The sequence below is a fragment of the Vombatus ursinus genome, unplaced genomic scaffold (genome assembly GCF_900497805.2).
Source record: "Vombatus ursinus unplaced genomic scaffold, bare-nosed wombat genome assembly UNPS02014779.1, whole genome shotgun sequence".
Classification (NCBI taxonomy): domain Eukaryota; kingdom Metazoa; phylum Chordata; class Mammalia; order Diprotodontia; family Vombatidae; genus Vombatus; species Vombatus ursinus.
Window position 1 is genome coordinate 67,590,274 of NW_020954557.1, and position 25,386 is coordinate 67,615,659.

Consider the following 25,386-nt stretch of genomic DNA (forward strand, 5'->3'; position numbering starts at 1 on the left):
TGGTATTCTCATGCTTATAAAGCTGGGAAATTCTGCCCTGCCCAGATAAAAAGACACACTCCCAGGAAAAACAAAATATATTTTCACTTAAAGGAGAACTGAAGTAAAAAGCGAGACTGTTGCCAAAAAGCAACTGAACTATGTTCTCACACATCTGGGGAAAAAATTTCTGAAAAGTCTCCCAAACCATTTTGGATCAACCCAGGGCCCTTACTGAAAAGGAATCGATGCTTTAAAGTGCCGCTAACCCAGAGTCTAAGTTCAGAAGACGAGTCTTCCTACAGCCAAGATGAGTCTGTTTTACAAGGCGCCTTCCACAAAGACTATCATCTTGCTGGCCAGATGTGAAATTGAACAACAGAGTTCAGTGCCCCACCCAGCCCTTCCCTCAAACACATTTCAGGCCCTGTGCTTTCTAGGCCCTTCCCAGTAAACTCTAGTCCTTGGTTTCCCTGAGAATAACAGCAACCAATGGCACCACCAAAATCCCACTGCTGGATTGAAGGCTACCTCTTGTGAGGTGGATTATAAATATGCTGCTGGGTCAGTTATATAAAAATTAAGAGGCCTCTCGCCTACATGCTGCTTCTCTGCTCTGCTCCCCAGACAACTCTCCTGGCACAATACTGTCTTTTTCTCTCTCTTACAACAGGCCCCTGTGATCAGCGGGGCTCCCAGCAGGAAGGCCCTGTTTTAGTGGCCCAGTCTGTTTTGATTGCTTAGGCTGCCATTCCTAGGATATGCCAGAGAACAAAAGTTCAATTTTCTTGTGATGGCCTACTTAAGTAAACAGTTATTTCATATTTAGTCCTAGGTAGAAAAAAAAACCTAATACATCTTTTACCTTTTACTGAGAAAACTAGCAACATGGGGATTACTGACGCCACCACAAACCCATTTAGGGTTGAGAGGAATGGGGAAAGCTTTATGTACCCTGAGGAGTTGTTAGCATTTTTCAACCCAGAGCTTTTCTGCAGTTCTTAGAAAAAATAAATGGCTGGAGTGACTGAAGGGCATCCTTAGGACTTATTGCTGACAATAAAGTCTACTTGTGATTTAAATGCAGGCGTTCTAATCTAAATGAAGCATTTAGAAGCAGAGGCTAAATAACCTTATCTTACTCCAAGGAAGCAAATATTAATGAAAGGTAAACAATGGAGTTTATTCAGCATGCCATTCCCTTTTAGGTCTCATTAAATAGAACATTTGGATCAATCCTGGCACAGTAAACATCCAAGTAAGACAAAGAGGTTGTAAACTACACAATGCCAAACCATCTGATGAAAAGAATCACTCATGCAGATGTTTAAAAATATCCAGATGTTTGGCATCACGAAAGCAAAATACCCCATTCAATTCACATCATTTGCAATAGATATACACTGAGTGCTTATTATGGCAGAGCCCTAGGATCTAGAAGTACATAAGAACTGCAGTAGTTTCTGGTGTCTTAAATGCAGTCTAAATTAGTAGTAAAAACAAAACAAAACAAAAAAAAACCTCTCTGGATATCCAGGCTTAGCTTTTACAATAAGTGGCTATCTCCTGCCTTTTCTCCTAAAGGCAGCCTAGATAATATAGCTGATAGAGGGTTGGGCCTGGAGTCAAGAAGACTTGAGTTCAAATGTGACCTCAGACACTTACAAGCTGTGTGACTGAGAAAATCACTTAACCTCTGTTCGTCTCAGTTTTTTCTACTGTAAAATGAGGATAATAACACCTACGTCCCAGAGTTGGTAGGAGGTTTGAGATAATAATTATAAAGCACATAGCACAGAGCCCAAAACATAGTAGGCATTTAATAAATCCTTCGTTCCTCTCCTCCCTCCCTATAAAATTCCTGGCTGTTGCACGCATTTCTTGTCTGCCTATACAGTGAGACAGAACCCAAATATGCCACACTAAACAAAAGGAATGACCAGAGCCTGGCATGTTAAGACAGAATGTCAAAGTAAGGAAGATGCCTCTTCTAGGTTCTTTCTTTTTCCTCTTGTCGTTTGAATCAACTCACCTGGGTTGGTTCTTTGTCTTTCCAGAGACTGAGATACAGACATATCCTTTGCCTGGAACCCATGGTTCTATGTCTCTTTCCTCTTGTCTCTGGATGTTTCAAGTCAGGCTTTATGCCTTCTCTTACATAAGTTAAAATACACTGAATGATGACTTCTTGCTTTTACCATCATTGGTATAGTTACTTTTTCTCCGAAAACCTGAAAGTCCCCCAAATCAGCTTCAATAGACTGGGACAATATCCTCCTGAGCATAGTTGTATTTTAATTCTTCAGGGGGACTTCTTGATACCAAAAGCATTTAAGATCCAAAGGAGGAATTCGTAGTAGTAGAATAAGAGGCGGCATAGATTAATGAGTGACTAGAGGCACCTGACTTAGGAGTTAGGACAACCTGGGGTCAAGACCCACCTTTAATACAGACTAGTTGGGCGGCCCCAGGCAAGTCAAAACATTTCAGTGCCCCATGGGGCTCTCAGGACAGCACTGGTAGTTAATGTTTCCTCATAGGGAGCTTCCAAGACCAAAAACAAAAACAAAAATAACCAAACTAGAAGTTAACATTCATTGGGGAAAAAATTAATATCACATAGGTAGTCACTGTCTATTCAATAATGCCAGTGTTGCTTTTATCACTGAGGTGTATCATAGTGTTAATTCTCTGATTTAAGAGTCATAGAGAAAAAATTTATAGGATATTAGAACTAAAAAATCTCTTGGAGATCATTTAGTCCAACTGCAACATAGATAAAGAAAATGAGGCCCAGAAAGGTACAGTGATTTGCCCATTGTCACACAGTTTAAGGATAAGAGCCTCAACTCAAACACAAGGCTTCTAACTCTAAATCAAGTGCCATTTTCACTATGCCATGCTACTTCAGGCAAAGACTGGGCTTAATTCTCACTACAAAAGGAAATCTTCCACATGATTACACTAGGCAGGGGAGAAAATCTCTCCCCAGCAAGTAGGAATAATCTATTCTGCTCCTATGTTAGGTGTTCAGGGGCTATGTCTAATCCTTGGTCTTAACCAGCTAATGCAATTATTAACCACATTAAATAATGCTTTTCTTTGTGACTCTGAAAAACATGCAGAAAAATCCTGGAGCTGTATACTCTATTTAGGATCACAATGATCATAAGGCCCACCAATGTCCCTCCAGGAGATTCAGTTCCAAGAAAGAATATGGGAATAATAAGGAGAAGGCTGAGGAGACATTCGGGTCCAGTGACTCAAATTGTCAGGTTCAAAAGCTGGCAGGACCACATAAACAGAGAGAAGAGGAAATATACAACTCCATGATAATTTGCCAAACATAGACAATTCTTGTCTTACATAAGTAGAACATTCCATAGACCTCTATGTATTTTTATGTAATACAAATTTGCCCTCCGATGTGAGGAAGGGAGGGAGGGAGAAAGGTAGGAAATAAGCCACGTGTCCATGGTGGTAGGAGACCCACATGGACACATGGAGGTGAGGGATAGAGTAGTGAGAGCAGGAGGAAGAACATATGGGGGCTAAGGTCAGTTCTGTCGGGGCCTGACCAGACCAAGAAGAAGATGCAAGAGGAAGACATATAGAGACCGGACACTGTGAGGGACTGTCTGATGTTGGCAGCTACCAGGTTGGGCGCTGTGGCAAGAGTAGGGTAAGATCTGGGTATTTTGGAAGTTGAGGCAGGGGCTGTGGTAGGCAGAGTCGTGGTGAACTGGGATGGGCTGGATACGGAGAAGCCCTGAGGCAGTGGGCAGTGCTATGTGAGATAAGCTGGGTGCAAGGAAGTAGCCAGAGCTTGAGCTCCTGAGGCAAGATGGACTGATGAGAATAAACATGGAGAATGTAAAGGGGGTTTTTTCGCTGCAACAAAATTTGCTGTAATTCCCTCAGGAGAGAGGATATGGTGGACTTATGAGGTTGGAGGACGGCGTCCTCTATGCATTTAAGAACCTTTACTGCATATAGACTATCAGAGATTATGTTTATAGGCTCAGGATATTTACGGCAAGCATGGAGGATGGCAAAGAGCTCATTTTTCTGGGTAGAGTCATAGGGGGTTTCTAATACTGTTATTTCCTTGGAGGCCTCATGATAAATAGAGGCCTTATAGTTTTTGTAGCATCAGTGAAAACATTTGAGCCTTAAACAGGTTCTCCCATAACCTTTCGTTGGGGTGGTACTAAGGTTATTTGCTCTAGCATAGGGAGAAGCAGACAGGAGGAATGAGGACTTATCTCGGCCCATTGGGAGCAATGTGCCCAAGACCAATAGGTTCTCTCTCCTGGCTCCTGCCCTGTTGCTCTGGCCTTGCTTTCTTTTCTCTTGCTTATTTTCCTGTTCCCTGTTTCCAGTGTCCTCTGTCTCACTCCCTGAGTCTGTCTCACTCCTAGACTCTTCCTCACTACTGATTTCCGCTTCTTTCACTCTTTTATACACTTCTTTCCCTTGCACCTCCCGATACGGGACCTTAACAAACAACTGTCCCATCCTCCTTCCTTCGCCCTATCGGCTAAGGGTCTCGTCTCTCTTCCCGTGACCAGACCAGCTGATCCACGGGGCCTCTGGCCTATTTCCTCCGCCCCACATTGGGTGCCACTTGTACTGGCCGCGCTCTGACCTTCTGCCGGCCGCACGCCGGTACCCTCTCCTCCTATAAGGAGCACGCTACCAGAATCATAGTCACTTCCGAGTCTTCGGTCCTCAACCGGATAAACACACAGAGACGAGCCATCGGGAGGCGCCAATACCAGAGCTTTTATTCAGAGGCCATCACAGCAAGCCATCATAGCAAACCCAAGCAGCAAGGCCAGAGCAACAGAACAGGAGCCAGGAGAGAGCGCGTGATCTGACCATGCTCGTTCCTAAGTACCTACTTAGCCCCTCCTCCCCAGCCCGCTTACTAGCCAATGATTGTAGGGTCAGATACCGGTTTAGCACACCAAGGGGGAGGGAGTGACGTAGGAGGCTAGGACCGGATACAGGGAGGAGGCATCTGGGATTAGCGCATAGACAGAGTGCGTGACCTAGGAAGTCAGACTCAGACACTGGGAGGAGGGGTCTGGGTCAGTGCTGCACAAAGGGACCCAGGAAGTCAGGAAGGTCACAAGAGGCGTCTGGGGATGACGTTGCATATAGGGAGGGGACTAAGCAAAGGGAACTCAGTCCTCTGCTGTCCCACTCCCACGTGGCACTGCCCCTTGCCTCAGGAGCTCAAGCTCTGGCTACTTCCTTGCACCCAGCTTATCTCACATAGCACTGCCCACTGCCTCAGGGCTTCTCCGTATCCAGCCCATCCCAGTTCACCACGACTCTGCCTACCACAGCCCCTGCCTCGACTTCCAAAATACCCAGATCTTACCCTACTCTTGCCACAGCGCCCAACCTGGTAGCTGTCAACATCAGACAGTCCCTCACAGGACACAGACACAGAAAGGAGAGGACAGGCCATGCAGGGGCCAGAGGCAGACAGGTGGTACCCGAGTGCAGATGGATGAAAGACAGGTGGGCAGAGCAGGGCAAAGGTCTGCACTCTTGGCGCCAGAGGTATTAAGCCAAGCCCTTAATCCAGAGGCACTGGTGGTGGTCTCTCCATGCATCTGCTCTACTTTCACTTGGTGTTTGTTGGTTTTTTTTTTTTGAGGGGGGTGTTCTTTTTAGGGGGGTATGGGATGGGAGGCTGCAGAGTGCCAAGCCAACGGGCAGGAATGGAGAGGGAGAGAGTACAGTACTGTATTGTAAAGTCAAGATAGGTATTTTTGGGGAATGTGAATTTCTTTCAAAATTCTTTATACAAATTCCCATTTGTATAATGTGAATTTACGTAAAGTGAGAATTGTCTGTACACTAAAACATAAACCCTGGGTATCTACCAAAGAGAATACATTTATTAGTTATAGTGGAAAACACTCTGATGTGTTAGATTCTGTTACAGTTAAGCAGGGTGTCAATGAATCTAGATGCCTCTTAAGCTACAACAGAAACTGCCAGGAGACTGATAGGAAAGGAGTCTTCGCAGCAGCAGCAGCCAAAATCCAACTGTCAAAATCCAATAGAGCTTAACACTCAAATTACACCGGCCATTTCCACTCTCTGAGGGAAAAGGCTGTCAGCTCAGCTTCAGAATGATAGGTGACTGGCAGTAATTAAGAGCTGCTGCACCACTTTTTTCTGTGGACTGTGTTGGAGCAAGTCACTGGGAATGAAAACATTACCGTGTATCTTTAACAGGGTGGAATATAAAAGGAGGGAGCCTAGAGTGAGCTACATTCACTCCTCTTAGTATGTGTGAGCAGGCACGTATAGGAATGGAGAAAAGAATAAAGAACAAAAGAATGAAGAATAGCATTTTGGCCGAAGTTGGCAGGATGGAGTTTGGGATCTATCACATGAGTGTGGACATGAAAAATCTAAATATTGAATATAGAAGCTCAGTGTTCCAAATGCTGGATAAACTAGGTTTGCTCCTACATAAACGTGGATTTGCTAGCCACCAAACATCTGGCAGGGAGTTTGGCTCCTGTATTTTCAATTTATTTTCTTATCCTGTCTACAAATGCAGCAAATTTGAGGGGAAGAAAGAGGAATGCGCTTTAAAGGGAAATAAATAAAAGAAAGGCATTTGGGAAAACAGCTTGATTTGGAGGCAATATGTTGCAGTAGAAAAAGTGCTGGATTTGGAATCAGGGGACCTGGGTTCATATCCCAGCTTTATCACCTACTATCTGTGTGGCCTTGGATAACTCACTTAACACAGCCAAATGATGTAGTAACTAGAATACTGTATTTGGGATTAGGAAGGTCTAAACTCAAATCCTGCTTCAGACAATTATTAGGAATGTGACCTTAAGCAAGTCACAACCTCTGTTGGCCTCAGTTTCCTCATCTGTATTATGGAGATAACGATAGAACCTACTTCTCAGAGTTGTTGAAAGGATAAAACTAGATAATATTTGTTTGTTTGTTTGTTTTTTGTGTTTTGCTAGGCAATGGGGTTAAGTGACTTGCTCGAGGTCATGCAGCTAGTAAGTGTTATGTGTATGAGGCCGGATTTGAACTCAGGTCCTCCTGACTCCAGGGCCAGAGATAATATTTGTAAAGTGCTTTGCAAATCTCAAAGCATTATGTAAAGACTAGCTATTATTATTACTTAACCTCATTGGGCCATGGTTTCCTCATCTATAAAATGAAAAGGCTGGACAAGATTACCTATAAGGTCCCTTTTTTCTATGATTTAATGATCATATTTGATTAAGAGGTGCTAAAAAGTCTACCCTCATTTACACCTGCAACTCATACACCCTCCTTGCTGCCTACCCACATAATTACTACCTTCATTCAGGCCCTCATCCTCAATTACTGCAACAGTCTCCCAATGAGTTCCCTACTTCAAGTTTCTAACCACCTCAGTCCATGCTCCACATTACCACCAAAACAACTTCCCTTAAGCACAGACTCTACTACTCAACTAAGTCCAGAGGCTTCCTGTTACCTCTAGAATCAAATATAACTCCTATGGATAGCTTTTAAAGTTCTATACAACCTCACCGCACACCCTAAAAAGCAGCCAAACTGGTTTTCTCTGGGTTCCCCACACATGATATTTCATCTCCCACCTTCATGCCTTTCCACTGGCCATCCCTCATGCCTGGTATCACTTTACCTACTCCTCAGAGAGCACTTCTCTCTTCCTCTAAAATTCAGATCAAACTTCATCTTCTGCATAAAGCCTTCCCCAATTCTCAACACCACTAGTGCACTCCTTCCCTTTTAACTGCTTTGCATTTCACATTTAACTGCTTTGCATATTATTTGTATTTACTTGCTTTATCTTATACATCTTTATATCTGTGCTTGTTGTCTTCACAGCGAAATGTTAAGCCCCTTGCTCCTTGAGTTTGTTCCATTTTTTTTTCTTTGGGGTGAGACAATTAGGGTTAAGTGCCTTGCCCAGAGTCACACAGCTAGTGAGTGTTATATGTCTGAGGCTGGATTTGAACTCAGGTCCTCCTGACTCCAGGGCCGGTGCTCTATCAGCTGTGCCACCTTACTGCTCCGTTTGTTCCATTTTTTGTACTTGTATCCTTAGTGCCTAACACAGTGCACGGTACTTAGCTTAAATGTTCTCTGACTGATCACTCTTGACGATTTCAAGTCTCCTACTTGTCCTCTCTTCCCTCTTCCAATCCATTCTCCACGTAGCCGTGAAATTGATATTCCAAACTGATATATATTGATATTGATTAAATGATGCCATACCCCTTCCCTTCAAAATCATCAGTGATTCCTTATTGCCTCTAACATGAAATACAAAAGCCTTAGTCTGTCATTTATGATTTCCTATAGTCTAGCCTCCAGCTCAGACCTATTCAGTCTTATCTCCCATTCCTCCCCTTGTCACACTCTTCATTCCAGTCAAACTGCTGCCCCTCAGACACAATATTCTAGCTCTGGCTCTCTTGCTGGTGCTTAAGTGTTCTCCTCTGTCCATAATATACTCCTCCTGCATCTCCAACTCAGAGAATCCTTAGTTCCTTTCAAGGCCCAGCTCAAGTATCACCTTCTACCAGATAGCTTTCTTGATCCTCTCAGTTTTGAACACCCTCTGCCTCTTGAAATTGCTTGGTACTCTATTGTACCCTTTCATATTTATTTATCTGTGTATCTATCTGTTGTATTCTACTAGTAGAATATAAGCTCTAGGAGGGTAAGGACTGCTTCATTTTTATCTTTGAATCTGCAGTACCTAGCCCAGTACACAGCACCTAGTAGTTACTTAATAAGTCTTTGCTGAACTGAATTTAAAATGAACAACTTTGAACTAGGAACTAAAATAATCATTACTGTTTGATGAAATGAGCTTTGGCAATAATACTTTGGCAATCATAAGGCACCTATAGCCTTAGATCTGAGATTTTTTTTTTCTATATCCTTCAGTTAGTTGATGTGCAAACAGATAAAATGATGACTGCCTTTCTTCAAGTTAACTATTTATACAAAAATACATACCTATATGTACAGTCATAAGTGTATAAAGAACCAAAATTTGCCTTCTTATGGTTTAGGATCATAAATTTAGAAATGGAAGGGATCTCAGAAGCCATTTATTCCAACTTCCTCATTTTACAGTAGAGGAAACTGAAGTCCAGGGAGGTTAAGTGACTTGCTCAAGGACACAAAGGTAATAAACAATAGAGGTAGAATCTGAACCCAGGCCCTTTGAGTCAACTCTTTCTTCAGTCTAGTTGGCTGATTATTAATGGAGAACACACCAATGGAGGGCTTATGTACTATAGTAGTTGAAGCCCAGTTCTTGAAGGTTCCATTTAAAAACCTGAGAGTAATAATCATCCCTCTAGGGACCCAAATTTCCAGCAAGATACAGAGAGGGTGCCATATTGTTTTCCCACATTCAACAATAAACTTGTCAAAAGCAAAGACGACATATATTGTTCATTTTTTCAAACTCTCAGCATGCATTACAGTGATCTTCTTATGGGGCCCCAATAAGTTTGGTAACTGAGAAGTTAAAAAATATTCAGATTTTTTTTTATCTGGAAAAGAAAGGGTTAGATGATTAAATAAGTATCTTCAGTGAAGGCATATTGTACAAAAGATACTAAATATATATAGAAAGAATAAGGGGAAATGTCTCTTCTACACCTGAAAGGAAAACCTAACCATTTGAACTTGGTATACACTTGAATGTAGGAAGCTAGGAGCCCCTCCCACCCCCAATAAACTTATTTAGTGGAATAAATATCTTTCTGGAACAGTTAACTTCAAACCTGTGCTTGAGTCAAGAGATTAGATTAGCAGACTTCTAACTAGACCTTCCAATACTGTGAATCTCTTATTTCTTGACCTACTTGTTGACCATCAATAGTCGTCATTTTCACCCCATGTAAAACTTCTTAACCAGACTGAGAAAGCAGATTAAGAATACTACATGATGCAAATCAGTCTCTGTCTCCCAAAGTACATCTCCTATTCTACATAGCATCCTTTGTGGATCAGGCAAAGAAGAGTAAAGAGCGAGTTCTTCCAAAATAAGATGCAGAAACCAAGTGGATGTCAACACAGGTCTTCAACACTGACTGCTGAAAATATGAAGAGGTCTTAAAACCTGGGAAAGCTAGTCAGAGTATTAAAATGTACATATTTATATTTTGGTTTTTTTTTTTAATCTTGATAATGGCATTGCCATGGTTATTACTATTTTTTTTTCTCAGCTCCATCCCACTGCAGAGTGCTTTACATTGTCCCCATGTGCCTTATAATCTTTAAAATACATCTAAATGTCAAAGACAACAGCTTCTTGAAAGACAATTTCTAATCTGAGGCCCAATGCCACTTCTCTGTTTCAGATTTTCTGGGGCTTACAGAAAAAAACATTCAGCTTTTTCTTTTCATTCTCATCAGCATTTTTCCTTTTCCTTTGTCATCTCTTAAGGATATGAAAGGGAACAACAGACACCAGATAAAAGGAACATTCTTCTGGTCCCTTATTTTGCAGTTGGCAAAAAGCTACGGTTTTAAAGCGATCCTTTTCATACATACAGAAATAAAACAGGATGACAAAGGAAGCACCTTCTCCTGGAAAAACAGTGGCTGCTGTGAACAAGACAGAGAATGGAACTCTTTCTTTGCAATATAAAATTTCACACAGGCTTGAGGGCAGAGGGAGGGATATAATTAAAGCAGAGTTGCAAAGCAAAGCAACCCCACAGATGCGAATCGTGATAACATGATCATTTAATCTATTCCTAAAAAATATTTTTGCCAGGCACCATTATCCTTTTGTGTCTTGAACATATCTATTTTTTTTCCACATCAAAGAAGGCCCTGAAGATTATTAAAAGTGAAAGAATATAGCAGCTGATGGAGCAGAATACAATCAGTAGAGGAAGGAGAACCAAAGGTATTTTGCATATTTATGGCAAAATTACTATTATAAATATAAAACACCATATATCTGTGCCCTCATCTGTCGAAGTATTCTCACTTTATGCCCATCTAACAACTAATGGCCGCAACAAAATTTACTTTAGTTCATGGTTGGCAGAAACAATTAACTTAAAATGACCAATGCTATAAGAAGTTTGGAGGTACACTTCCTATCAGTTTCCCTCATAGTCTTGATGCCACACAGCTATGGCATTAGGGCCGCCTGCAACTGTATCAGACTGACTTTCTCCTTATTCATCAGAAGGGTGGGAAAATCCAAGTCATGCAATAAGTTAGTAAACCTTTTTTTTCTTTAAATCTGTGCCCAGCTATCCTGAGGTAGCTGTCTTTCCTTGGGCTTTTGGCCATATTACTGATTACCCAGCAGCCATAAAGGTGGCCTGTTTTTCTAGCTTTTTAAAGCAGAGCTACAACACTCCTAGGTAAAGTTGGGGATCCTGGAGTTCATGTGAATAAGTAGATGCCTATCCTGCTCTTCCTCTTCCCAACTCAATGCTGTCTCTCCTTACTGGTTTTATGTTTACGGTTCCTAGGCAGATCATTTACCAATTTTTCACTATGGCTTAAGTATGTACACCAGCTATTCATCTCAATTTTTCTATGTAATATCACCTGTATCCAAGCACAAAAGTGATTTTTTGACAACGATGATGATGATGATGATGATGATAATGATGATGATGATGATGATGAAAGAAGCTAGATTATCACAAATGGGTGAAGCAGCCATGATGTAGTACATAGAGAGCTGACCTAGAAATCAAGAAGCACTAGTTTCAAGTATTAGCTCTGACACTTTTCATCGGCCAACTCCAAGCCTGGAATGCACTCCTTCCTCTTCACCTCTGTCTTACAGAGTCCCCTTCTTCAAGGTGCAATTCAAAAACCAGCTAAGATAAGCAGAAACTGAAAATAACAGCTAAAATGAAGCTCTAAAATTTATAAGATTCTATAACTTACTGCCCCAGTAGTATATATTGGTGTCCTTTGATTTGCATAGTAAATATGTAACTAGGTAAAAGATGCAATTCAAATGCCACTGCCTACTTAAAGCTTTTCCTGCTCCCTCAACTGCTAGTATCCACCTTCCACAACTACTTTGGTTTTTTTTTCCACTACTGTGTATTTATTTAGATGTATTCTTTTCCCTTTTCTGTGTGTGTGTGTGTGCGTGCACTTGCGTGGGTGTGTGCACGCATGTGTGAATACACACTTTACTTTTTTGGGGGGGGGGCTAGGCAATGGGGTTAAGTGACTTGCCCAGGGTCACACAGCTAGTAAGTGTCAAGTATTTGGTCTGAGGCCAGATCTGAACTCAGGTCCTCCTAAATCCAGGGCCGGTACTCTATCCACCGTGCCACCTAGCTGCCCCTAAAATCTGAATGATTAATAAAATTCCGGCCAAATCACCTAGCTGCCTGTACACTTGACTTCTCCATTAGAATGTCAGCTCCTAGAGAGGAGGGATTCATTCTTCACATTTGAATCCACAGCACTCAGAAGTGTATCTGGCACACAGTAGGCACTTAATAAATGCTTGTTAAAGGATGTATTTAACAAAGACTACGGACTCTAGGCAATTCAGTTAACCTCTTACTATCTTAGGCAGCTCTCTAAAACTAAAGACTAGCTGTTGAGCTGTATAAATAGAGCGAGTTTTCTCATCAGTAATTTCTGATGACCATGAAATCACAGATCAAAAATATTTAAAAAGTCATGAAAGGTGACACTTACAAACTCTAGATAAATGACCTCATATCACCCTTTTTTTGGTCATTGCTTGTTTTGTTGCTGCTAGTATGAGGGCCAGATATCAGATGTGTGTAATAAATACCTCAATGGAACAACCTTCCGGAACAGCTATCATATATTTCAGGCTTTCCTATGGCAAGTTTGCCAAAAGAATTCACCCTTTGGGGGCCTGTGAGTGGTGTATTTTGAGAAATGTCACAAGGAGCCTTGCTCTAGAGCTGAAGGGATAAAGCACAATGGAGCCCTCTATTCCTATTTACCTCTGCCCTTGGCACTCCCTTCCATGGAGTTGTCTATTATTGTTTAGAAAAAAACTATGAATAGTCCAATTCAGACTCTACACTGTGTGATTAAATCATATAAGGTGCATTACTATACAAAGCAAATATAAATTTATCATCTCAATCACTGAAGCTATTTCCTAGTTCTTAAATACAATGGCAAAGGGCAGAAAATCCTATCTTCTGTTCTGTCTTACATGAATAACAAACTAATTCCCTTCATGGACTTGCATACCTATAGGTATATTATCTATGAGTTTTGCTTGATGGTACCTAAAAAAAGTGAAGTCTTGCTTTTTTAATGAAATAGATTCATTTAAAAACATGCAAACAGTCAAATTTTAATTTTCCTCACTACTGAAATAGTAAGAGAAATCTCACAGAGATCTTAATTAAAATCAAATGCTATGTTTGCTTAGTGATTACTTTTTGAAATGTGAGGGAGTTATCTTAACAGTTAAATTCAAAAGCTTCTAAGGATAAGGAGAAACTAGACAAAAGGTTTGGGGATTGAGGAAAAGGTGAAGGAAGAGAGAATAGAGATTAGAAGAAGTATAGTGATTCTGGCCAGATCTAAACAACAAGGGAAAAATGAGATCGCAATCAATAAAAGCTTTCTTAGGAGCTACCTTAACACCACCCAAGTGGTAGGCCTGGTATTTAATAATCCACAGTAAACCAGTCTAATCAGATCCAAATTGGTGGCAGTCATAAGGATGCACATTTTTCTCTTAAAAAGAGAAATGCACCTATAAACAGGTCTATGGTGTGGTTTTGAGAATGTGAATCCCTAAATTATAGAAATTCTATAAAAGCATGTGAAAATCATTCTTCATGCTCCTCCTATTTAAAGTCATGCATGACACTGAAGCAGCTGGCAGGACCGTTCTGTGCCAGACGTAATCCTTCTATCCTGAAACATTAGAGATGCTGGAACCAAACTACAATGTCTGCTGCCTCTCCTGCCCAATTTGACCTATTGTAAATAAAATCTTACAGGCTTCTGAAATTCAGTTAAGAAAGTGTAGCACAAGTGGCTTCTGATGCCCAACTGGCAAACCATGTAGGAATTCCCAAGGAAATCTTCTATCTATGGAAAGGAGAAGTAGTGGCCCCTTGTGAGAGCTACCATGACTGGCAAGGAAAACTGTGCCCTTGGGAGATATTTCAAAAGTTTTTCACTGTTTCTGACACTATTTCACTGACAGATCAAAAGGAGGAGAGAGGGAGGTAGGCCTTTAAAAACCAAACCTTGTCAGATGTTAGCATTCTGGAACTGAAGGAGTACAGTGAATTGTACTGCATCCTAATCAATTCCAGGTGCTTCCCCAAGAAATCTGGACAATCTGATGACCTGGAGTTTCCTGGTCATCTGGTTTACTGGTGTCACAGGAGGCAATTTGGTGTCAAGGCTTCCTCAAGCTCCAAATGATTTTTCCTCATTTTGGTTCTCCCCTTCCCCACCCAGACTATAGGAAAAATAGGAAAAGACAAGATGAGGTTTTTCCACACACAAAAGGAAGAGACTAGGATAGGCTAAATGAGGCATGGGTAAAAAAGAAACATAGCACTGGGGCTTTTAGGTACCTAAAGGAACTTAAAAGCTCTGACTAAGGCAAGTTCTCTGTAAAATGTGGATTTAGTACAAAGGCCAAACTTAAGGACTAGAAGGCAATGTGTGGCCTTAAGGCAGCAGGTTCCCCACCCCTGGACTAAGTGATGTCACTACTTCATGCTGAGGTTGTTTTAGAGAGAAGCGGGGGTGATCATGACTATAATCCCAGACCAGACCACACTCACGTTTGGCCTAACAGGTGACAATCCAAGAGCTAAATGAAAGACAGGATGGAAGGTTTAGGGTTTATTTGCACAAAGATATGGACAGCCAGTGAAAACTATTTAGGAGAAAGAATGGTGGTGACAACTTAAAAGTTAAAATTTTATGCATAATTTGTCAATTTTGTAAAAAAATCTCTTTTCACTAAGAGGTACTGTTTATCTTTCTAAGTTAATATACACTTTTGCTCTTTCCCAGACTATCTAAGATAAATCTTGACAGTGGAACTTAAAAGACGACACTTTCTTATATAGTGTGAGCTGAATGTTGGTTTTTTTTTCCCTACAAAAATAACTGTTTGAAAGGGAAAATATAAGACTGTGGGGCAAGGCTGATGTGTTCCCTGGTGGTAAGTGTATGTGTGTTTTTTCTTTTAAACGCTGTGATGGCTGAAGGCACCCTAGTCACACACAGGAGGAACTGAAACCAAGAGAGGAGACTGCCACATAGATGGGATTGTGATTGAGGAGCAGTGCTGCTATAAATCCATCACTAAAATCTTTATATGTCAATCCACAAGATCAGCTCCACATATTTAGAGCCAAATGCCCTAAAACTTCAGCACTGAAAACTAACTCAACACTGATCTTATCCCAATACTGAGAACAGCTTCATCAAATAGAAGAGAGGAAGCTACACAAATAAGTAGCTAGATAGGAATGAAGGAGAGGTAGTGGTGGTGATACGGGAGAGAAACTAGGCCTCTCTATTCTGAGTGCAGGAACTAAAAGACTAAAGATCTGTAAAAAACAAACAATAAAACCCAACCACATAACAATGTGTAACAAATTAGAGATAGTGACAAGATTCAGTAAAAAAAATTAGTCTTGGTCTCATCTTTTCAACAATAAACATTCATTAGAATGGGCGTTACAAGTGTTATGAACTCACTTGACAAATAAATTGTCTTGTATAAATACCGGGTGTCCCAAAAGTCTTCATGCAGTTTTCAGCTTTAATAACTTCAGAAGTATAAGGGCTACAAGCTTACAAAAAAAAAAAAAAAAGGCCAGCGATTTTAAAAAGTTTAATTGTTTAAATTTATTTTATACTTATTATGTTTTCTGAATTTTGAAGAATAAATTTTTAGTTTTAACAAGATGGAACACTCTATCGCTACCCATTGTTTGTTTCTGAATGACACTGTCTCAGACCAATGGATCGACAGAAGAAGACCTCTTGCTTGGCCACCGTAGTCTTGATATATCTCCATTAGACTTTTACTTGCATGTGGGGCAACATCAAAAGTGTCACATTCTCATCTAAATTTTGTTCTTCGGATAATTTCAAGGCTAGAATTACAAATGCAAATCCTTTCAGTCCTTGAGCAGCCACTGGTGAAAATTTTTACAAAGTTTGAAAATTGACAAGAGCAATATACAGTACAAGACAGTCATTATGTTATATTGTAATAATCCTACCAATATTTTAAAATTTCATAGGTTTAAAATGTTGTTTTTTGAAGTATGTAGCATTTATGCTTCTGAAGTTAATAAAGTTTAAAACTAAACTAAGACTTTTGGGACAGCCTGGATATGCCAGGCCAGATCAGGTGATCCCTAAGTCTCGAGAGACGCCTCTGTAGCATGCAATGTTTATTGCAAGTTTTCCATCTAAATCCATGTAATTAAATTTCATTTACCATAGTGTACATTATTTCATTATATGTATAAACCAGGGTATACTAAGGCTTAGCAAGCATGCCAATGGACACTGTTTTGGAAGCACTCTCTGTTATTAAATAGAAAATTGCTACAGATAGAGTAAAAAACTCTTGTTTCAGTAAGACTCTCTCAAACAACATTTTGACTTAGAATACTAAACACCTACATGAGGACGACACAGTCTGGTAAGAAGACAATCTCTGTAAGGACTGGAAGATGCCTCCCTTAATGTTCCATTTTGAAACAATTAGTGGTGGGTCAAATTAGACATGAATGATTGGTTTGTTGGCTCTGCTAAGAGAAATGCTGAAATAATTGCTAGATGCTTATTTAAGATCCAGAGTCTTTAATTTCCTTTGAGCATCTGGTACCAAATGTCAGCAGTGTGTTCTTTTGTATTATTACAGTGACTTGGGAACTAGAGGTTTCAGTGACTTGAGAAAAAGCTGCCTTATGGGTGAAAGTGGGCAGCCATCTCTGCTGAACCCCAGGTTCAAATCTGAGCAGGGTTAATTAAGTCCTTATCCTTCTGAGACAGAGTTTCATCATAATGGAAGAGGTAAAAAATTGAGGAACCAAGGACTTTAAAAACTAAGCTTCTCAAGAAAAGTAAGAGTTTCTTCTTTCGACATCTCCATAGCACAGTTCTCTATACAAGATGATAGCCAAAAAGAAATGTTAATGATGAGCTCCTATGTGCAGAGATACAACAGGCCTTGTAGAGCAGGGTTTCCCAACCACTGAGGGACCAATACCTAAGGCATATTTTTTACAAACCTTCAAAATTGTTAATAATAATAAACTAAAAGGAATTCTGAGTACTCCTCTCTGTAAACTGCTTCTCTCGGATACAGTCTCCTCTGTCTCCTAAGTTCTGGACCCCTGCCCAGAATTTTATTTTACCTAAATATTGGCCTGGGATGGGAAAGACTGCTTTATAAGACTAGGGTCTAGCACCTCGAGCCCATCAAAGCCAGATACACATGTCATGTATATGTCTTTGCCTTTGCTAAGAGGGCTAATCAACACTTTATTCCCTCCATGAAAAAAAATCTAAAGAAAGATAATGTAAAAGTTCTTTGCAAATGAGTTATTCATAAATGCCGCTAAGGCATATTTTCAAATATAACAAAGAAAAGAAATAAAAGCGGTCTGAAATGAAATAAACATCTTACTTATATCCATATGTAGAATTTCTTAGTGAAATGCGGTATTTTCTGCCCTCATTCTGAAAACTCAGTATTATTCTCTTTCTTTGGGCACACTTATACAAAAGTTCAGAACCAACGGAAGCTAAGAACCCCTACAGAAACAAGTTCTGTCCATGCTTCTTCTCATGGATGGAATGGCTTCTTTTAGATACCATACTTAGTTCATGGAGGATCAGTATCTAAACAACCTTGATTCATGTTCAATCACTTGAAATGAGTCATATTTTACTTAGAAGTGGATGATTTTAAAAAATGAACACAGACTGTTCAAGAGAAAATGCGAATTTAATTCAGCATCTTAAAACCCACATAAGTTTTTAGGATTATTTTCATATCTAAGAACATAATCTGTCCCATAAGGTTAGATTCTGAAGTTAGGTAATATACAATAGAAACCTTTTGTAATACTCATGTCAAGAGATGGGATTAATGCCTATTTTCTTTTTTTTGTTTTGTTTTGTTTTTGTTTGTTTGTTTTGGTGAGGCAATTGGGGTTAAGGAACTTGCCAAGAGTCACACAGCTAGTAAGTGTTATGTGTCTGAGGCCGGATTTGAACTCAGGTCCTCCTGACTTTACGACCGGTGCTCTATCCATTGTACCACCTAGCAGCCCCTGCCTATTTTCTAAGTTAGCAATGTCATATGAACAATATTTCCTCTATGTCGTTCCTATTTCTGTGGACCATAATTTGCCCTGTAGTATATCCAAACTCAGGCTGCAGAAAATCATGACATGTAATTAATGTAGTTATGCTGCAAGGGTTTCCAGAGCAGACAGTACCTGGTTTGTGACATTTTAAAGTCTCATTTTATCAAGTGTTTCAAGATTAGGAGTTATGTTAGGTACACACACTGTACTTTATTTCTCCCCATTAAATGTTTTGTTTCTAAATGTTTTGTTTAGAAGATACTATATGGATTTAAGGACTTTCTGTGATTCTGTATTGGAAAATGGGAGTTCTCTGCATTCTTCCTAAGGTTAAGCTACAGCTGAGGTCAAGTGGTTATTTCCAAAGCCATGGTTTACCATTTGGACATCATTTGGGCTCTTGAAACAGTAGAAATTACACGTGAAAGGCATAGAAAAATACCTTCTATTTCCAAATGTCCACCAAAACAGGCAATATGCCAAACTGACCATTTTAAAAGCAGAATGGTCAGCCACATTTCACCACAGTGTGAAAATCACTGTGTCATTCAGCCCACTTTGTACTCCCTACCCTTCTTCCACTGTGGAGTTTTAATATTAATCACTGGGCCATGAAGCTCTCCAGATCAACACCTCAGTACTGAAGGAACATGTAAGCTTCTTAGGGTCAGAGAATGTACTATGATTATTGAATGCTACTTTTTTCTGCAGTTACCTATGAGGAATATACGCCATGGTACTTCCTAAGGTCATTCATTGCATGAAGTTTTTGGCATGGAACTATTTCTCTAGTCTTTATTCTTACTCATACATGCCCACTTTCTTATGGTTTGCCTATGACAAGATCACCTGTTTTAAATTATAAGCTCCTAAAATCAGGGACTGTTTTAAATTATAAGCTCCTAAAATCACGGACTGTGGTTTTTTTTTTTTAATTCATTTTGTCCAATACTCAGCAAGAACATGTAACAAATACTATCTGATAATGGTAGCAATGACAAAAAGGGCTTATAAAATTTTATAGAGCGGGCCACCAAATACGGGTCCTAATGAAAGCTACATATATCAAACTGGCTATCCCATTCGTATGAAACCTGAAAGTAAGTTAGTAATGCAAGTATTCTGAATCACAGTCTGAAGTCTAAAAACTAAGAACCAAAAAACATTTCATTGCTCCATCCAAGACATCTTTTCCCCTAAGGAATACTGTAAAATTTAATTACCACATTCTTTAGGCTCCAGAGCAAGGAAAAAAATAAATCGTTTAGGATTGTTCATATTGAAAAGAGACCATTGCATGCACATTCCACACCACAAATTTGGAGTCTCCTACCTCTTTAAAGTTATCAAATGCTGATAAAATTATTTCATGCCCTCCTCTCACTAGACAAACAGCTGCCAAGAGTTCTAACACGAGGGCTTTCGTTCTGTCAAAACAACAAGAAAGAAAAAAAACCCAAATCAATGAGAACACGATTAATTAGATCCTCCTAGGAAAAATGGATGTGGTGATGGGAAATAAATTTCTAGTATGTTTTTAATTTTTACTAGCTTACAATTCTATGATTTGTCTAAGAGAGCAAATTTATGACCCATTTGACAGGCCTGCCCCATTTTCACTAACACAGAAATTGGATATTAATGAAAAATCGAAAAAAGAGTTACATGAGCTGTTAAACTCTGGGTAAAGATGTTGTTCCCCACCTTTAATGTTGAGTGATAACAGTTCTGCTTGACTTTTGAAACAGATTTACAAGCTGAATAGCAATAGGAAATTTGGAAATGTTAGGAAAAGAAATCATTGGTTAAATATTTTCTCCATGCTATGGAAACAAAATTATTTCATTTGTCTAAAAAGTTCAAAATCAAATTAAATAAATGCTCTCGTGCTTCAAACGTGCTCATTTGCAGATGGCTCTAAATAAATCCTCTGTGATAATGTGAGTTTGTAACAAGCTTACTTTCCCTCCCTATGTAGGTGACTTGGAACTAGCAAATACCAGCTGTGCTAATATACGGATATTTTCCCTGTCCCCAGAAACAAAAATAAAACTACATCTGAAAATATTATTGGAAAGAAAACTTGGAGAAAAATTTCTAAACTTTCAAAGTAAAATGCAACAAGGGTGTATCATATGCCAGCTGTTGGTGCCAATGTATAATCTGGCATACCATCCCTTAGAAAAAGATTCCCACGTGGCACTTTGGACAAAGGTCCCTGTGACAGCCAATGATATAAAAAAATCCTAAACGAAAACAAATGGGATTTGGGGGCATGGAGGCTAAGGATGTACTCATAGGATTATACTCAAATTAAATACAAACCAAGGAAGTTAATCTGCCAACTCCCAAAGCTCCCTCACTTGAAATAAAAAATGGTGATCCAATTGGAGAGGATCTCATTTCAAATTAGATTCTTCAGGGGGGCACAAGAGTTCTTAGGTATGTGAACACTCAATTGATCTATCTATCTATCTATCTATCTTTAGAAAACTGACAAAAATAGACTGTAACTAGGAGATATAAAATATTCTGCTAGAATACTAATTATCACGGGGCAACTTTGAAGGAGATAATAAAGAGATACTTCTGGAGATAATCTGTGATTTAAAAACACATTCACAAAAATTATACACACATATGTGTCCAAGACACATACATGCAGACATATATGCATACACGTGCATGGCATATAATATACACAGGGATGAGAATAAGGAATTGGAACTGGGATTTCATTTCCATAGAGAATGCTGAGGTGTCCTCTCTACTGATGCATATCAGCACCTTCTCTACTATTTACTGTTTTCAAGAATTGCCAAAAACACTATCAGGCTGAATGACTTGCCCAGGTTTTGTAGCTAGTATATGTCAAAGGAGGACCTTGAACCCAGGTTCTCTTTGTTTTTATGTTACGTTAGGCCATTAAATTATGCTGTCTCTCATAATAATATATACACATGCATATATATATATATATATATATATATATATATATATATATACATATATACATATGTATATGCACTGGTGGAAGGAATACCCACAGCAATGACATCACAGATCCATTTAAGCATATAATGATATATATGCATATATACACACATATACATATACACCTACATACAAAGTTATACACACTGATACAAATACATACACATGTGCTTTGAAAACAAACTAAAAGAGCATACCTTCCTTTTACTTTTCAAGGTTCAAGGCTTTAGACACATAGTTCTAGTTTCCAGCCCTAATAAAAATTATTCCATGTAGACTTTCTTGAATAACCCTAATATCAAAGACCACAGGTCTCAAGGTGATATAATAGGAGGAAGGGATCACTTTTTCTACAAAAATATTCCCATCTGAGTGACAATACTACTGAGTGAAATAGAGGTTTCCAAGATTCTACCAGAATCACATTCTTAGATGTCCCCATTTCATCCAACAGACTTGAAGATGAAGATAACAGGGGCCAGATCTTCCAAGCAATGAAAGCTAATGAGATCTAAAAGTTAGCAGTGTCACCATTTAACTATGCTATATGAAATTGCTAAAATAAAAATTTTTAAACCTACAGTATTGTGTTTCATTCCAGAGAGAAATATAGGCAGGTTCTATAATTTAACTAGACCACATTAATTAAGTCATTGACTTAATTAGTTTGTATTAGTTTTATATATCACAGAAAAACCTTACCTGGGGTTTTTGTTGTTCAAACTTAGTGCAATTTCATTAACAGCGTGCGGATGTGACATGACCATATTGAAGCCATACTGAAATCAACAGAAAAACAGAACATTTGCATTTCAGTTTGGGGGCTGTCAAATGTTTATTTTTTTAAAAAAAACAAATTAAAAATTTTAAAGTCTAGCCTATTTTCATGGGAACCATGACCAGAATATCTAACCACTGGATCTGGCAACTTTTGTAATTTCTGTAAACTTTTCATAACTTCTGTAAAATTTAATTTTCTTTCTTTCTTTTTTTTTCTTTTTTTTTGGTTAGGCAATGGGGTTAAGTGACTTGCCCAGGGTCACACAGTTAGTAAGTATTATGTGTCTGAGACCGGATTTGAACTCAGGTCCTCCTGAATCCAGGGCCGGTGCTCTATCCACTGTGCCACCTAGCTGCCCCTAAAATCTGAATGATTAATAAAATTCCGGCCAAATCACTGAATTAGCCAGAGGACTGGAAAGTCACCACTAGCTAAGTCATAGTCATAAGTCATCAAATTCTGACCCCTTTTGTTTTCACGTAGCCTTTTCTTCATACAGTCATCCTTACAGTAATTATAACAAAGTGTCTTTGATCATCATTTTTATTGTATGCAAGTGTAAACAAAAACAAACGGATTTTAAAGGTTATAACTGAAGGTCCCATAAGTAGCTAATGACATTTGTGCTAATTTTTAGTCAGCTATTTTATCTTGCTAAATTTCCTCAGGATGCCTTCCTTTTTTCCCCTTTATTTCCACTTTTGACCAGTCCTTCTTCTTGGACTTCTAAATCTGTTTCCCTACAAATCTTTTATATTTACCTTTCAGTAGAGTTTCAATTTGATGTCATCAGTGTGTCATAAACAACAATTACATATTTCTAAAGAACCCTTTATCACTGTTTAAGCCAGGAAAAGAAGTCTATAAGCCAACTCTCTATTACCAAAAGATCTTGCTCATCCCTTTTATGACCACATGGCACTTTGTTCTTGCCTGTCAGAACTGTGGGGACTCTACTGCCAGACAGAACTGACAAAGACTCTAGCTGGTGTCTAACTATAATCACAGCCAGAACCACCCATGGAAAATCCTACCTTGACTAGGGAGCAGCCCTGCCCTTTGCCACTGGCATGAAGGAAAATACATTGCTTCTAGACTTATATGATGTTCACAATATACCTATGGCAACACATTTCTCTGTCTAGTCTCTTCTGCCTGATTTAAACCCTATAACCCTAATCTCTCTTCTTATACTTGGACTCTATTTCTGCTTGTGCTCTGTTGCTCATTTTGTAGCTACAGAAACTGAACCTTCCCTATGTAGCCCAAATGGATTCTCTTGCCTAGTTCATATCTTTGGAGACACTTGCCTATTCCCTCTAGTATGGCCTAATCCCTCTCAGTTCTGACTTCTGCTTTACCCACATTGATGGGCCTTGCATGCTCATTCCTCATACTTGGGTTTGTACTACCTGATCTCCTGAATGAGTTCTTGGCTGTACATCACACTTTCTACTAAGTCCCACAAACAAGAGTGCTGGCTACTCTGTTTGGCATCCAAAGCCTTTTATAACCTGCTCTCTTCCTCTCTTTTCATTTTCATTACACATTAATCCTCCTCCTTCCAAGTACCCTGTGATCCAGTAACACTGGCCTCCGAGAGGTTTCTTGCCATCTCTGAATTCACGGCGTTTTCCCTGGCTGTCCCCCATTCCTTGAATTCTCTTCCTCCTCATCTCCACCTTCCAGCTTCCATGGCTTTTCCTTCAAGTCCTGGCTAAAATCCCTTCCTCTATAAAAAGCCTTCCCTTATTCCCCTAATGCTAGTACCTGCTCTGTTGACAATACCCAATTCATCTGGTCTATATCTTATTTGTACATAGTTGTTTGCATCCCATTACTGGATTGTGAGCAAATTGAGTGCTGGAACTGTTTTTTGACTTTCTATGTGTCCCCAGGTGCTTAGCTCAGTGCCAGGCACAGCACAGACATTTAATAAATTCTTGTTCACCTGACACCTGGCCTGTTGCTGCTTATGTCTTGACAATGACACTCTCTTATAGACAAAAATATTCTCCTGAAATTGGAGAGAGTTTATTTTTATAGAGGAAAAAAATGCTCCCCATTACTTATTTCTCCCCAGATTAGGAGATATCAGAATGAGGGGAGCAAACCAAATTTTAAGCCTTCTAAATCATCAGAATTTTCTTTCTGACCATAATATCATATTGGAAATTTGGGGACATTTAAAATGGAAATAACATAAAGAAGAAAATTAAAATATGGTCTAGGTTCAATTTGTCTAGATGGTCAATAGAACCTTTGGGGGGAAAAAACCAAATAAATCTAGCAACAGTTCCTGAAGTAAGAATACATACCTGGTAATTCATGATGGCACGTAAACACATGATACAGACGTGAACATCATCCTTTTTGCTCACTAATCTTGAATTTTTCAGAGTTCTTCTGCGTGGCAAAGTATTATAGCTGCAATTGAAAAGGGCAACTTTTACAAAACAACAGACCACTTCTATTAGCTGGGTGATATGTGACTTCAAAAATGGATTTTCCCTACCTTTTACCAGCTAATGACTGGTTTTTCATACATGATTCTCCCAGTGCCCGGTGCAAAATAAGTACCAAGTGCAAAAAAAACCAATGCAGGAATGGCTATCACAAAGCCTTTCTTCAAACTAACACCTGTGTCGTTTGACATAAAGGCTCAACACCTTGACATGCTCAGTTGGTTATGCACAAGACACTAAAATGCATCCTACATTGATGGTACACATTCAATGGATGCAAGAAGCCTAAAGACCCACATGAGCAATGCTGGACAGCTTACTGGTTCCTAATGAATAAGCTACGTTAGCTTTGCAGAAGTGACCTGAGGCAGGATGCATGCCATCCTAAATGCAGCAAAGAGGTGAGAGGCAGGAAAAGCCTTAGCTTCGTGACTCCATCACTCTTTGAACATGTGGCACATCTTGAACCCGGCATTCTCATCCAAACTTGCCATCTGTGCCATCCAGAAGCTCCTGCTGTGCTACTGCAGACCTAAGCAAAGCAGCACATTCAGGCAGGACCAAACACTTAATGGTGCCAGGCCCTTGAACTTTTAACACTGTGCAAATGATTTTGAGGGCAGTCACTCACCTAAAGGCAGGTACAGTAGCAGAATCTTGGATGAAAATATGGAATGTGGGGGCAAGGAAGGGAGAGAGGGAGGGAGGGAGAGAGGGAGAGAGAAAGAGAGAAAGAGAGAAAGAGAGAGAGAGAGAGAGAGAGAGAGAGAGAGAGAGA

General features: G+C 39.5%; 1 protein-coding gene across 4 annotated transcripts in view; it reads right to left on the bottom strand.

The window, feature by feature from the left end:
- LOC114045698 (formin-like protein 2) overlaps positions 1 to 25,386 on the bottom strand; it is a 371,038-nt gene that overhangs the window by 52,939 nt on the left and 292,713 nt on the right. For all 4 annotated transcript variants that reach the window (XM_027865807.1, XM_027865809.1, XM_027865808.1 and 1 more), the window contains exons 7-9: positions 24,462 to 24,570; positions 22,065 to 22,141; positions 19,702 to 19,795 (exon numbers count right to left, since the gene is read on the bottom strand). In XM_027865807.1, coding sequence (XP_027721608.1) covers positions 19,702 to 19,795; positions 22,065 to 22,141; positions 24,462 to 24,570 — 280 coding nt within the window. The remainder of the gene's footprint in view (positions 1 to 19,701; positions 19,796 to 22,064; positions 22,142 to 24,461; positions 24,571 to 25,386) is intronic.